Here is a 14,460-nt window from a genome sequence, read left to right on the forward strand (position 1 = left end):
TTTATAGTCTGAATGTTTTATGTATTAGCCTACCACATCCACAAAGTGTTGAAAATAGTTTTTGTTTTGTTTTGAATTTCACTATGTTCTTAAAGTCCCCCTGTAGTCAATAATTTATCCCTTAAAACTCATCTTTGATCTCCAAAATTACATATTTAAATGTTTTTTTTCCTTTGAAAAACAATTCTTAATGCCTTATTATAATAGCTTGAATGTAATTCTACACCCTTGCCTCATTTAATATACACGGATCTATGAATATGCTAATTAGCCTCCACCCACTCGCACGAGCTAAGACATGCTGCACAATGGTATCTCTTTTTACAACGTCTGACACATAACGGTAATTAATATGATTAGCATTTACTTGACTATGTTATCAAACAGCTAATAATGTGTTGCTAATGATACACAAACCATGTTCACATTTACGAGTCAGACAGCTGCCTTCTAACAATCAGTATCCTTAGAAACGCTTTGAACAACTCAGAACATCAGTGGAGAAAGACATATAGTTCATCATAACATCGTAATATGCATCATATACCAGCCATATTGCTAAGTCTACCCGATTTTTCATATCAACAGAAAAATATATCGGCATAACCTTCTTTTGAGACTCCCTTGTGCGGTCAGTTAATGATCTGCTAAAACCCGCCGGCACGTTGACGTGATTGGTTACAAGGTAGTTTGTGACGTCAGCGATTTCAAACCGCGGGTTCGAGACTGTCTTTGGTTTACTGCAGTTTTAAAGAAAAAAATACTCTAGTGTTGACTTATGAATTTGCACATTGTTTGTCTTAAAGTGTGTTTAAAACACCAGATAGACATATGAACAACATTAAAAACTTGATTTTCACCACAGGGGGTCTTTCAGTTTGATCTCAAGAGGTTTAGACATTACATTGTAAATCAATTCTGTCAAACTAGCCCAGTAGTTACACAGCTCAACTCTATAATTGATTCACTTCTGCTGTAACATGTCATGGCTCCTCAGTTTTAAATATTTAGCTTAGATGATTTATCTACTCTACTTAGATGATTTATGCTACCCACCAGCAGACATTAGAACTCATAGACTGAGATATCAGAAGTATGCTATACCTGCCTTGTTCAGTCTCACGTTTGCTGTGGGCTTTTATCTGACAGAAGAGCCCTCAGCAGCATATCTATATTTTACGATATGATAAGGAGTGAGAAAAACAGTCAGTTCATTCAGGTAATGTTGGTATTGAATTATTTAGTCTACTTCACTACTAAATAAGTAAATGAATGAATTAATTTTCCAAACATTTGCCTGTTTCAATAAGTTACCAATAACTATCATAACAAAGCAATTGAGATGGTGAGGTGGCACTCTCACCTATCTCAGGGAATAGATGGTTTACTGTATTTCACACCCATCGTTGCTTGTTCATGAGTCACTCATCCTCAGTGAGTGCAGATTTGTAGTCTTTGTCTTCATGTGGTCAGGTTGGCCTTCACTCTGCTCATGTTTGCAGATGAAGTCATTTAGCTGCTGTCTTAAAAGCTGTGTGCGCCCTACATGATGGAGTAAGTTGCTATCTCAGATATGCTGGTGGTCTATTGAACATTGAAGACCAGTGGCAGTTTAGTCTCTTTACTTACTGTGTGAATGTGTAAGGAGTGTCTTAATATGTTATACATTAATATTGATCTCTGTAATATTTCATTTGTGTTGGTTAAAGGGTACATAACACACAGTTTCTGCCAATCTCATGTTAATCTTGAGTACCTATAGTAGTGCATCCTTCATATCATATTCATATGTGTTTTATCAGATTAAGACAGATACGCTGTACCGAGTCTTTCCGAAAACAGCCAAGTTCCTGGAGGCGTGCCGTGGGCGCAGCTTTTGTGTAGTGATCGTCTGCAAGCTATTGATGGTCAGCTAAACAAATGTATTTAAACACACACAATACACCATTGCATTATCCATGGATAACTTTTGAATCACTATAATGAATATAGCATATAGTGAATGATGAATAATGAATTTATGAATTCACTACGTTTGTGTTGTTTACATTATATTCACTTAGGCACCTATTTCCAACAAAACAGACATTTGATGAGTTTTACCTACCACCTGCGGTTCCGACTCATGACCGGGATCATTATCGCTGTGACCGCTCCATCTTTAATTTTTTTAACGATCTGTAAATCCTGCGTAGAACTGGGCCTTGTTTATGAAACCATAAGCGCCGATCCTGAGGGCTTGAGCAGCCACGGAAAAACACAAGATACTCTTCATTCATTTTAACCAATAAAAAATTGATTGCAACTATCAGACACGACTCCTTATTTTGATAGTTAATTTAAGGCGGTTTCTATTTTAATGACAAATATCGAGAGCACATCGATGTAATGCGTGAGCACAAATCTCTCAGCTCCACTTAACGCAGGGTTCTTTGGGAAGCAAGGTTATCTTTCCCTAACAACCAAAAACACACTTCTTTGGTGACATTGTTGATTTCGTAGTCTAAAAACAAAGTGACGAATCTTTCTCGAGCAAGTCCTGTGCAGGGCTGCCGACGACTTCCATAAAGCCGAACTAAGCATGTTGATGGGCGTGCTCTTGCTCTCTCGCTCTGGGGTGCGTTTCCCAAAAGAATAGTTGCTAACCTGTTAGCAACTTAGTTGGTTGGCAATAGGAAATTGTATTGCAACCAACAAAATTGCTAACTTAGTTAGCAACTATGGTTTTGGGAAACGCTCCCCTGGTTGATGCGCGCTCTTCCGGAAGAAGTCGGCATACAATTACGTAATAAAGGGCTAGCTTGAAAAAAAAAAAGCTGCAAATGGATCCTCACTCTGTCGACCCATCATTACAGTCAGAATGCATGAAATAGCATTAGACCCCCTTTAACGTGAACATTTTATACAGAATTTAGTGTATTGACCACTGTTTAAACACTGATTTAAACATGATAACACTAAGATAACACCATCTAGCTGGCCAACAAGTCAAGTTTTGTCAAAACTGAAAGTCTCAAAGTTTTGCAAAACGTTTTATTGCTTTCCAACAAAAGTGTTTCATGGAGTTACATAAGTTAAAAGGAAACAATCTGACATTTTACAAAATTTTGTATTTTTCATTTTTATAGTGGGGCACAAGAAGAAAAAGTAATAGTATATAATTGTTTAATTTTTTTTTATGGCACAAAAAGAAGAAAGACATCTTTGTTAGTGATCAGAATTAACAAGCAAAGCAAATCTGCATGTCCGTTTTTTTATTTATTTATTTATTTATTTATTTATTTATTTCATAAGTAAAAAATGTTAGCTATTGGTCCGACTGGGCCTATAGATAGATAGATAAATAGATAGATTTCTTTCAAGTTTTTCCTTCTATGAGTTCAGACTGAATGTTGTATTGGAAGGGAAGAGGGTGTGTGTGGTCAGAGAAAGCCAAAGCATCACTGCCCTCCCCTCTGTACCCCTTAACCAGCTCAACGCCCCCCTAAAGAATGGTTCAGTGCATTCCGTCAGCCTGGAGACCGGCTCCCCCTTTCAAACAGTGGCTTTCAGAGTGACAGCTGCATTTGAATAAGAATCACTCTCCATTCACCCCATTGCTGCGCTGAGGGCGGGGGAACCGTTCTCCGTCCACTCTGATTGGCTTAAGCCGTTCCTTCTGTTTTTGTCCGGAAAGGCCAGTTGTGCCTGTAAAGTTTTTTTCTTCTTTTTTTATGCTTAACTTTACACATTCACACGTTTTTACACATCCCAAGTCTCTCTCACACACCAAGTCCTTCTCTTTCTGTGCCTCCAAGGGAGCCTTTCTGAGAAAGGCTCTTCCCTGTCCAGAGGATTTTTATCAACTTGTGTGGCTGCGTGAGTACTATATGTTTCTTGTATTTCACATATAAGGCTTTAGATAAAGAATCAGAGGCTCTGTCGTGTTTTGGATGTTCTACACAGATGCAGGTGATGTGCAGGTCATGCTGGCTTTATCTGTTGTCTTGCCAGCCAGTTTTGACTCCGTACTCTGTAAATCCTGTCTTCATTTTGTTATTCACTTTATCTGTCTTTTGTCCTTCTTCTTTGATTTGACAGTATGACATGTGCTCTTTATCTATGAGGCATCATACCTTTGTTTCCTGGTATGGTCTAGACTGATTTAAGGACTGCGAGGTTTGATTTAATGTCCCATATGACAGTAAATTCTTTTATTTTAGAATTTTTAAGGGGTTTTAAATCATAAAATTATCGTTTTTTTCAGTTACTTGAGTTCTTATAGCAGGGTTTAAGTTAGCATTAAATTATTTTAATGGCTCCGTGTACGGATTGTATTTATTGACTGATATAACATCAGTGAAACGGTTTTGTTGTCTATAGTAGTTGAGAGAGGATTTAGTAGCAGTGAAATATGGAGTGGAAGCTGTGTGGGAAACGGAGGCTGTGGCATTGTGTGGTGGAGCTGACCTGTCACTCCTCTCCTCTCACCAGCAAACTGAAGAGCCTGCAGTCAGGGGCCCGATGCTCCTCTCTTGAGCTCACACTCATGGTCCTACCAGACAAAGCTAGCTTCACTCTCACCTCCTCATGTTTACCTCACTTTAAATCTTTAATATTAGTTTGGTGAAATGTCTAGTGCGCTAATATATTTAAAATATACAGATACAACGGAGCCATAGCAAGCGGGCAAGTGCTCTGAGATATGGTGCGGTTGCGCTTGGGGTGACTCGGTTAGGGGGACCGCGAGTGAAATACTGAAACAATCCCACCATATCGCTATATTTAATTGCTTTTTTCACATTCAGATGCTGTTTTTTTTTTTTTTTCAGATAATGTAAACATTTTATGCATTTTATATAATTATGAATCATATGTCTTGTGAATGCACTGTATGAATAGCTTTAGCACCTGATACTTGCATTTTGGTTGTCAGCTGCTGAACCACTATTTTTATTATTTTTCTTTGTATTTCAGGCTCCTGGAAATCAGCTGCTCATGTTTGTTTGATAGCCCATGATGATGGCGAGATATTTAAGTGTTCTGCTTCTGGGTAAGTCACAGATTGAATTGAACAGATTTCTGCATAAACTAGATTATGGTGGTCATGTCTTTACCTTCCAGACGTCAGCTTAAAGGGTTAGTTCAACCTTCAAGTTGGTCCAAACCTGTATGTTTTTCTTTCTTCTGCTGAACACAGAAGAAGCTATTTTGAAGGATTTGTGTGTAACCAAACATTTGACAGTTAACCAAACGGTAGCTTTTGACTTCCATAGTATAGAAAAAAATACTCTGACAGTCAGTGGCTATCATTCTGTGGCTACCAACATTCTTCAAAATTTGTTCTTCTGTGTAGAAGAAAGAAAAACATTCAGGTTTGGAACAACTTAAGGGTGAGTAAATGATGACAGAATTTTCATTTTTGGGTGAACTATCCCTTTAAGGTGGGATCATAAAATGCTGATGACAACACATACAATCCCATGTCATTATCAAAGTCTCACTCTCCAGTCAGGTGAGCAGGGGATGAAGCTTCTTAAACAAAGCGAAGTTCAAACACACAGACCACCACCTGCCCCCCACCCCGGAGGTCTTTCACAGTAGCTCCCATGAGAGCCCTTTTCAACACAAAACAATCTAGACTTAAGCAAACGAAAACATGACCAACCTGTTACCCTCTCTCTTCTTTAGCATCAGTGCCTGGCCTTTCTCTCTCTGAAGAGCAGCAATCAGAGGCATTGTGTTTGCGTGTCCTTGCTTCTTTGTGTTTCATAATGAAAGGTATACATTATGGAGAGGAAAGCGTACACCTGCAGCAAACTCTGCTAAACAAGGCAAGGAAAAGTTCTGTCGATATTTAACAACCAAAAAAAAAAAAAAAAACATGCAAACAGATACATGGGGCAAATTCATAAACTGATGTGCTGCTTTGGGGGCCTTTTGCACAGAACATACATTTTTGCATTCCACTGCTTTTTCATTGTTTTTCTATGTAAACATGCACTAAAGCAGTGGTTCCAAAACTGGGGTACATGAGGTGACAGAGGGGGTACACAATCAAAATGCTGAGTCTTACCGTTCATTAATTCTACCAAACCCTAAAATAACATTAAAACCAAACATGTATTTCTAACAGGCAAATGCCATGACATTCATACATGACATTCAAATCAAATTACATTATCTTTTGAGCTTCTGGTACAATACTTGGACATTTCCAATCTTGCCAACACTGCCATACAGCCACTTGCTTTATTCATTCATTCAGTAATGAATTAATGACTAGATGACTCACTCATTAAGTCAGTGACTTACCGCCACCTACTGGTGGTTTTAGTTTAATATTTAAAAGTATCCTTTTTTTACCATTGTGTATATTTCTCTATTGAACATTTTTTTTATTTAAACCATTATTTATTGTATAAAGGTATTCATAATTGTAAAAAACAATGCACTGGAAAATCAGTTTAAGGGGGCAAATATTGTCCCTTAAAGGTGCTAAAGAGGATGTTTTGTTTTATACATTTTTGCAATATTACTTGAAACTGTCTTTACTAACTCATAAAAGACTATTTATTAGGTGCACTGAAAGGAATAATATTAATATACATCATCTGTGCACGAGGTAGGGCCTTAAAAACATCAGCCAATCGTTTACACGATCATCACGTAAATGATTGGCCCTCTGGCTTGTCAATCACTGCCATGACGTTCCTTGTGCAAGACGTGCGCGGCTGCGCGCTCCAGTAACTTTCCACACTCTACAGGAGCCGCATGCAATGTTTTTGTCAGGAGACAGGAGTAACAACCGCAGATTATGAGTTACCTGCGGTGAGTCCGACATAATGAATCCACTAACACGACACAGTGAATGCCGGTGGTAAACACTCGTGTTCCAATACTCGTGCACGAGTTTTGGGAAGCGTTCCCTCGAAATGAGCTGTGAAGAAGGGGGGTTGTTCTTACGCATGCGCTCATTTCAAAAACTCACTAACAGTCTTTGGTTTCTCAGTCGACGAAAAGATCCTCTTTAGCACCTTTAATGGAAAAGGTGTGACTGCAGTCTTAAGTGGAAGAGAGGGGGTACGCAGAAGTATGTTAAATGCTTCTGGGGTTGCACTAAACAGACTTGTTTGACTATTGTGGTTGCGTCTTGCATCTTTTGCAGTGTCTCGTATGTGAAATGCCATTCTGAAAATGCATGTCTCTGGACATTACATTTTTTTTAACTGTCTTGCATTTTTAAACAACTTAAAAATGCTGAAAATGTATTTGGGTCATTGACAAATAAGGTTTTTAAAACTATATAAAAAAACATAATGGAGATATAATTAATTTTGAAGTTTTATTAAGTGTTAACAATGATATTATGTGGTTTTTATAATCAATCAATCTGCTTTTGTAATTTTTTACAAGATGGATAAATTTTGTCACCAAAAAAGCAATTTGGTTTAACGAATGACAGTTTTGGTTATGGGTCAATGACGTGACGCTCATTTTTTTGTGTCCTTATAGTTTTAGTTAAATTTAAAAGGGTAAAAATTGCAAAATAAATTAGCAAATTACTTGCATACATTCTCTTTTTTGAGGACCAAGTCTAAAATTTCTGGTTTTAATCAATTTTGAGAGAATATTTGGGGATTGATTGCAAAAATGTCAATGTGGTGTAACCGTAAAAACTTAGTACCAAATAATTGATCTTGTTTAAAAAAGGTTAAATTCTCAATAAAACACCATATTATCTAGTTTGGCATAATCTTACATTAGAACAATTTAATAGTAAATAAAAATAAATTTAACACCATTGTTCTGAATATTATAAATAATTTGGGGAATCATAGGAGTCATGTCAAATTCCTGAAGTGTAAAGGTGGTGTAACCACCACTCAAGGAGCCATTTTGTTAATATTGTGCAAGAAAACCATGTGACAGGAAATTATATCACAAAGAGGGACCCCTTGTGACACTAAATGCTGCATGCAAAGGTTAGTAACTGTCTTTAAAATATGAGATATTTTGACATTTTTAGGGTATGGTTAGGTATTCTTAGGTATACATGTCAAATGGTATGACCCCATGAATACATTGATAATTCATCATTAATATAAAAATGTGTATTGACTTTAAAAATTACATTTGAAATATTTCCACAAAGGCCATGTGCTTACATAGGTGTCCATGATAATACCTGTCAAATTAGATTTTAAATTGAAATGTCAAATGGTGTAACCGGTTACACCATTTGACTTCTATTACAAGCCTTTCTGTTAGGGGCAAATTTAGTCAAAATCACTAGTTTATATTGCAGATTAAAGATGTAATATAAACTAAACTACTATTTGGAACTATTTTCAAATGTTCAATGTTTTATTTTTTTGAGAAAGTGGTGCTTTATCCACAACTTTATTATTAAAGCTCTGTAATTCAGTAAAATAATATATAATTATGTTGCACAACATTAATGTTTAGAACATTAATGTTTAACATTAGCTTCAATATTTCTATTCCATTCACTTAAAAATGTAAGCAATATAAAATCATGGAGTGATTGCTAATGAAAGACAAGTGCGTCAAACGTATCGACAACAGCTTTTATTATGCCGCAGTCGCTGCTTCTTCAGGTCAAGCGTATGTGATGTAAAGCAGCTCTGTTTTAAAATATTAGACACATTTGTGTGTTCAAATTTGTTATAATGCTACTCTGTGCGTTCGCTCGGCAGCTGCTATGAGACACTTGTTGCACACTGCAGTCAACTAAATCCATATTAGGCATGGTAAAACATGGTACTCACAGTAAATCATGAAAACAAGATTTAAACAATAAGACTAAACGTGTTTAGCTATATAATATGATTAGATTTCCATCGACAAATGTATCCAAACAGTTGCTCATCTGTCTAATAAAACACATAATATATTAAAGCGTCTTTGGTGTTTCTGTGGTTTCGACAAAATAAAACGGGAAACCGAGATTAACGCGGGTATTATGTCATTGATAGGCGACGCACGGACATGGCTCATGTCCTGGTTATTATTTCTCTAGGTTTAAACATTCTTGGAAACATCTGGCATAATATAAGTACACAAGTCAACAAAATATATAAAATTGTCCAAGTGGTTTTTTGATATTTGAATCCAAAAGTCTTACATATTGTGCATTTAACCAAAGACTACAATTTACATCTATAAAATACAATTCATTAAATTTCTAAGATTTTATAATTAAAACGACATAACAGAGCCCCTCTTGCCCCAATAGATAAATTGATATAGTTTCAAGCAAGGAAACACAGAGCACCAGTGAATTCTGATCCTGCTATCAGATATTTTTTTCTTAAGAAATCATCACTTTGATGATTTCTTGTTATCAGATATTGTTCCTTAAAGGGTTAGTTCACCCAAAAATGGAATTTCTGTCATTTATTACTCAATCTCATGTCGTTCCACACATGTAAGACCTTTGTTCATCTTCAGAACACAAATTAAGGTATTTTTTGATGAAATCTGAGAGCTTTTTTTTTAATCTCCCATAGAAAGCAACAAAATTACCACATTCAAGGTCCAGAAAGGTTGTAGAGCCATTGTTAAAACAGTCAACGTGACTGCAGTGTTTCAACCTTAATGTTATGAAGAGATGAGAATACTTTTTGTGCGCAAAAACAAAATGAAAATTATGACTTTATTGAACAATCTCTTCTCTTCCTGTCATTATCCTCACGCAGGTGACACAGTAACACAGTGAAGCCTTCCTTCTTTATGTCTGAATGCCAGCTCAGTATTGGCCAAAGCTGATCACGTGATCAGCACAGCGCATGCGTGTGAGACTGACGCAGGGCACGGCCAATAATGAGCCGGTGTTCTGACGTAAAACCTGGAGTTTCTGCACTGTGTTTACCATGTCAACAGCATAGGAGAATGACAGGGAAGAGACAAAATAGTTTAATAAAGATGCTATTTTTGTTTTGTTTTTGCACAAAAAATGTATTCTTGTCTCTTCATAATAAGGTTGAACCATTAAGATTAAGGTTGATCCTTTGCAGTCACGTCGACTGTTTTAACGATGTCTTTAGTACCTTTCTGGACCTTGAAAGGGGTAATTTCGTTGCTTTCTATGGGAGATAAAATTATCTTAATTTGTGTTCTGAAGATGAACGAAGGTCTTGTGGGTGTGAAATGACAAGAGGGTGAGTAATTAATGAGAGAAATTTCATTTTTGGGTGAACTAACCCTTTAACTGTAAAATATATGAGACATGATTTCACTGTTCATTACTATGATTATTTCTTGTTGTCAGATGTTGTTTTTCATCACTGAAACCACTTAACTTAACTTGCTGACTGTCATGCTTGATTTTCAGTGTCAATTTGTTCAACAAACAATGGCCTTTGGCTGTAGAAGCAACATGGTCAGGTGGTGTAACTGGTTTGTGTCAATTGGCGTAACCAGTATTTTTCATAAAAAATATAATTATTTACAGAAAAATTAATGTGGAATAAAATGTAATCATCTAGTTTAGTGTAATAACATGATTTTAAACAATTTTAAAATAATTTGTCAAAGATTATTTAGAAAACAAATGTGTTTTCAGCATGTGTCCCACCAAATATTGCAAAAACACGTTAAAATTTACATTTAGAGATAACTAATAAAATTATTTTTCATTTGATATTTTAAATTGAAGTATATATTTCTATAAGTGAGCTTACATGCCATCTATGTGGATAACATATTTAATATTTCTCATTCTTTGGCGGTTACACCATTTGACATTTTTAGGTACATTCATTCTTAACTTTAGTAAAAAATTGTGCAAATGTCATTTTTATCAACATAAAATCAACTTAGACACAATATATACATTTTAACGTACCTGATGCATGCTTTTAAAACAGGTTTTTAAAAGATTTTTTAATTTCTCATCTTGCCGCACCATATTTGTCACTGACCCTTATACCAAATGACAATATTTTCAAACGATGCTAACAGGCTGATATCTATCTAGCTAGCCAGCAAAAGGACAATCAAATATTTTGTATTTAGTACAAGTTTTTTTAAAGTATTACAAAATTTTCCATGTTTTATAGCGGTTGAACTGAATTCCTGATGTTTCGGGACATGCGTATGAGCAAGTGAAAACATGAATTTTTCAAATAGTTAAGAGAGAGTTAGCTACTTTGCTTTATAACCATGTGGTCCTTTGCAGGTGTCTGAATGATGTCACATCCTGTCACATGATATTGATCGCATGACTTGATCCAAAATGGTCCCTTTATATTGGTTACTCCGAATGACATAAATGAAATTAATTTTTCCGGACATTCTTTCTCATAACAAAGCAACGACTTCTACACATAATTTTAATACCATTTTTCACTATGTTGATATATGATGTTATAAAATCATGGCAGAATAAAAAATATATACATTTATTACATTTTAAGATATTTTAATCACAAATGAAATGGATGTATTGGCCTTTGGACGGTTAAACCAAATGACTTTTGACATTTCAAAATCTTTAAAATACCTTTATATGTGGCAAAATATAATTAAAGCTTTTTGGATTCAATAAAAGAGATCTAGTTGTACTACCTTACATACTTGGATGTCATATCTTTGTTTTTTATTATTATTAAGGCCTTTGAACAAAAGAATGACCCGTCACTTCATTGACCCATTTATAAAGCTTTTGTAATTCAGTTTAACCAGGTGCTAAATGCACTGAAGCAGTGCTGCACTGTATATAACTATTGGCACATTTCCTTTTATGTTAATTAGACTCATTATAGATTCTGCGCTATTTGCCTGCTGCACCTGTATTTTTTGTTTTTTTTTAAGTTAAGTGAGGTGAGTACTTTTCTTGATCAGGGTAGCTGTAGTTTGATGGGCTAACAGCTAACAGTTAGAACACATGCTTCTGACACTTGCAGTCCTGGTGCTCATGCGTGGGATGCAGGTTTCAGTCATTTTCACACTCTGCTATATGTATTGAATCAAAAGAGAGAGCTGAACAAGAGGAGAGAAGTTGATAATAATAGTGGGGAGCAGGATTTCAATAGTGAGGGTGCTTCACTGAGGATGGAATGAGAACAGTGCTGAGGATGGCCATTAGTTTTGGCATGTGAGGGCGAGGGGGATCAACACGCTAATTTTGGCCCATTATTCTCATTGTAGCACAGTGCAATTATCAGTGCATCATTTATTATTTTATCAGGATCCTTATATGCTCAATCACTAGTCGTTTAGCTAGATGGCTAAATGCATATCCCCTGTTGAAAGTATTACATTTAAAAGATTAAATGTCTGGAAAAATGGACTGGAAATGGAAAAACACTGCAACATTGGCTCTGTTCCAAACCCTAGTGAGCTGCCTACCCAGATGGCATGTTTAGACATCATACTGTAGGTTCACTCCCTATGCGAATGCTGTTCTGAACAGCAGTCTTTTTTGGAGCTATAGCCTTGTGTGTAGCACTATATGGTGCATCTGTGACCCCAGATCAAGAACCGAGTTGCTTCTGAAATTGTATACCATCTGAGTAGATACTATTTTTGATGAAGAACTAAAAATTATGTTGTATGTAGTATGATGAATGTGTAAAAGTAAAATGTGAAAGTGAAAAAAATCTCCCAAAGATGCTAGGTACCTCATTTTAGTTTAATTCTGAGGTAGCAATACATGTATCATTTGGCAATCCCATAATACACTGCACCAAATAAAAAAAAATCTTCATCCAAGATGTTAAGTGTCGATTATAAATATTTTTTTTTTTCAGTACTGAAGAGTGTTGGTAATAAAACTTGTTTGAGTGTGCTTTTAATTGACTTCTTAGGGTATTATTAGCTTAGATAGCAACACATGCTAACATCAGACATTAGAATAAATTGCATTAACAAAGTCCCTCTGATGTTCTGTTAAGTGTGAAAATGTAAGAGATGAAGATGTTGTCTGCCTTTTTTGAAGGTTGATGTCTTGTTTCTGTAGACCAGAAAGCTGTGTTTAAAGGTTTAGCCAGAATTTAGAGCATGAGAGGAATGTTGTGGAAATGATAACAGTCTCAGGTGTGTGATTTTTATACGTGGCTTTTTAAAAGATTTTAAGTAGTGGCTGGAAAGCCTGTTTTGATGAAGGGGTGTTAAACAAGCTTCCAGTTGATTCTTATGAAGGTTTCCCTGTAGAGTCAACTTCATTCACTCCTTTCCATTGAGTTCTCTGTAAGATCTCTTTTCTTAGTGTTTAATATTAGACTATTACATGGCAGTTTAATATTTTTATAAAATGTAGACAATGGCATTTCAATAGAATAGTAAAGAGACAAATGACATAAATATGGCTTTAAGTTCTTAAGGTGTGTCTAATAGTATTATTCGGGTAAGAAATACTACAGAAACTAAATAAAGTAATCAAATGTAAAATAACACTGGATAGGCTTCATTGTAAAAATTAAATACAGATTAATGCTTACAATTAAAGTTATTGAGTCAAAAGCAGTGAGTGATTTCCTTTATGTCATTTGTTCTTTGATTAAAGGTGCCATCGAACGTTTTTTACAAGATGTAATATAAGTCTAAGGTGTCCCCTGAATGTGTCTGTGAAGTTTCAGCTCAAAATACCCCATAGATTTTTTTTAATAAATTTTTTTAACTGCCTATTTTGAAGCATAATTAGAAATGCGGCGATTCAGGCTGCGGCCCCTTTAATTGCTTGCGCTCTCCCCCCCCTCCCAAGCTCTCGACTCTATCATTGCATAAACAAAGTTCACACAGCTAATATAACCCTCAAAATGGATCTTTACAAAGTGTTCGTCATGCAGCATGTCTAATCGCGTAAGTACAGTGTTTATTTTGATGTTTACATTTGATTCTGAATGAGTTTGAGGCTATGCTCCGTGGCTAACGGCTAATGCTACACTGTTGGAGAGATTTATAAAGAATGAAGTTGTGTTTATGCATTATACAGACTGAAAGTGTTTAATAATGAAAATAGCGACGGCTCTTGTCTCCGTGAATACAGTAAGAAACGATGGTAACTGTAACCACATTTAACAGTACATTAGCAACATGCTAACGAAACATGTAGAAAGACAATTTACAAATATCACTAAAAATATCATGTTATCATGGATCATGTCAGTTATTATTGCTCCATCTGCCATTTTTCGCTGTTGTTCTTGCTTGCTTACCTAGTCTGATGATTCAACTGTGCAGCTCCAGATGTTAATACTGGCTGCCCTTGTCTAATGCCTTGAACATGGGCTGGCATATGCAAATATTGGGGGCATACATATTAATGATCCCGACTGTTACGTAACAGTCGGTGTTATGTTGAGATTCGCCTGTTCTTCGGAGGTCTTTTAAACAAATGAGATTTATATAAGAAGGAGGAAACAATGGAGTTTGAGACTCACTGTATGTCATTTCCATGTACTGAACCCTTGTTATTCAACTATGGCGAGGTAAATTCAATTTTCAGTTCGACGG

The 14,460-nt window shown here is 35.8% G+C and overlaps 1 protein-coding gene across 2 annotated transcripts in view; it reads left to right on the forward strand.

Annotated features, from left to right (window-relative positions):
- Positions 1–14,460, forward strand: part of lamb2l (laminin, beta 2-like) — a 57,720-nt gene that overhangs the window by 5,081 nt on the left and 38,179 nt on the right. The window contains exons 1-2 of one of the 2 annotated variants that reach the window (XM_048177434.1): positions 3,715–3,858; positions 4,957–5,032. In XM_048177434.1, coding sequence (XP_048033391.1) covers positions 4,996–5,032 — 37 coding nt within the window. In that variant the 5' untranslated portion in view covers positions 3,715–3,858; positions 4,957–4,995. Of the gene's footprint in view, positions 1–3,714; positions 3,859–4,956; positions 5,033–14,460 lie in introns of those variants that run through there. The other variant, XM_048177433.1, reaches the window with a different exon arrangement.

This window comes from Megalobrama amblycephala, linkage group LG24 (genome assembly GCF_018812025.1).
Source record: "Megalobrama amblycephala isolate DHTTF-2021 linkage group LG24, ASM1881202v1, whole genome shotgun sequence".
Classification (NCBI taxonomy): domain Eukaryota; kingdom Metazoa; phylum Chordata; class Actinopteri; order Cypriniformes; family Xenocyprididae; genus Megalobrama; species Megalobrama amblycephala.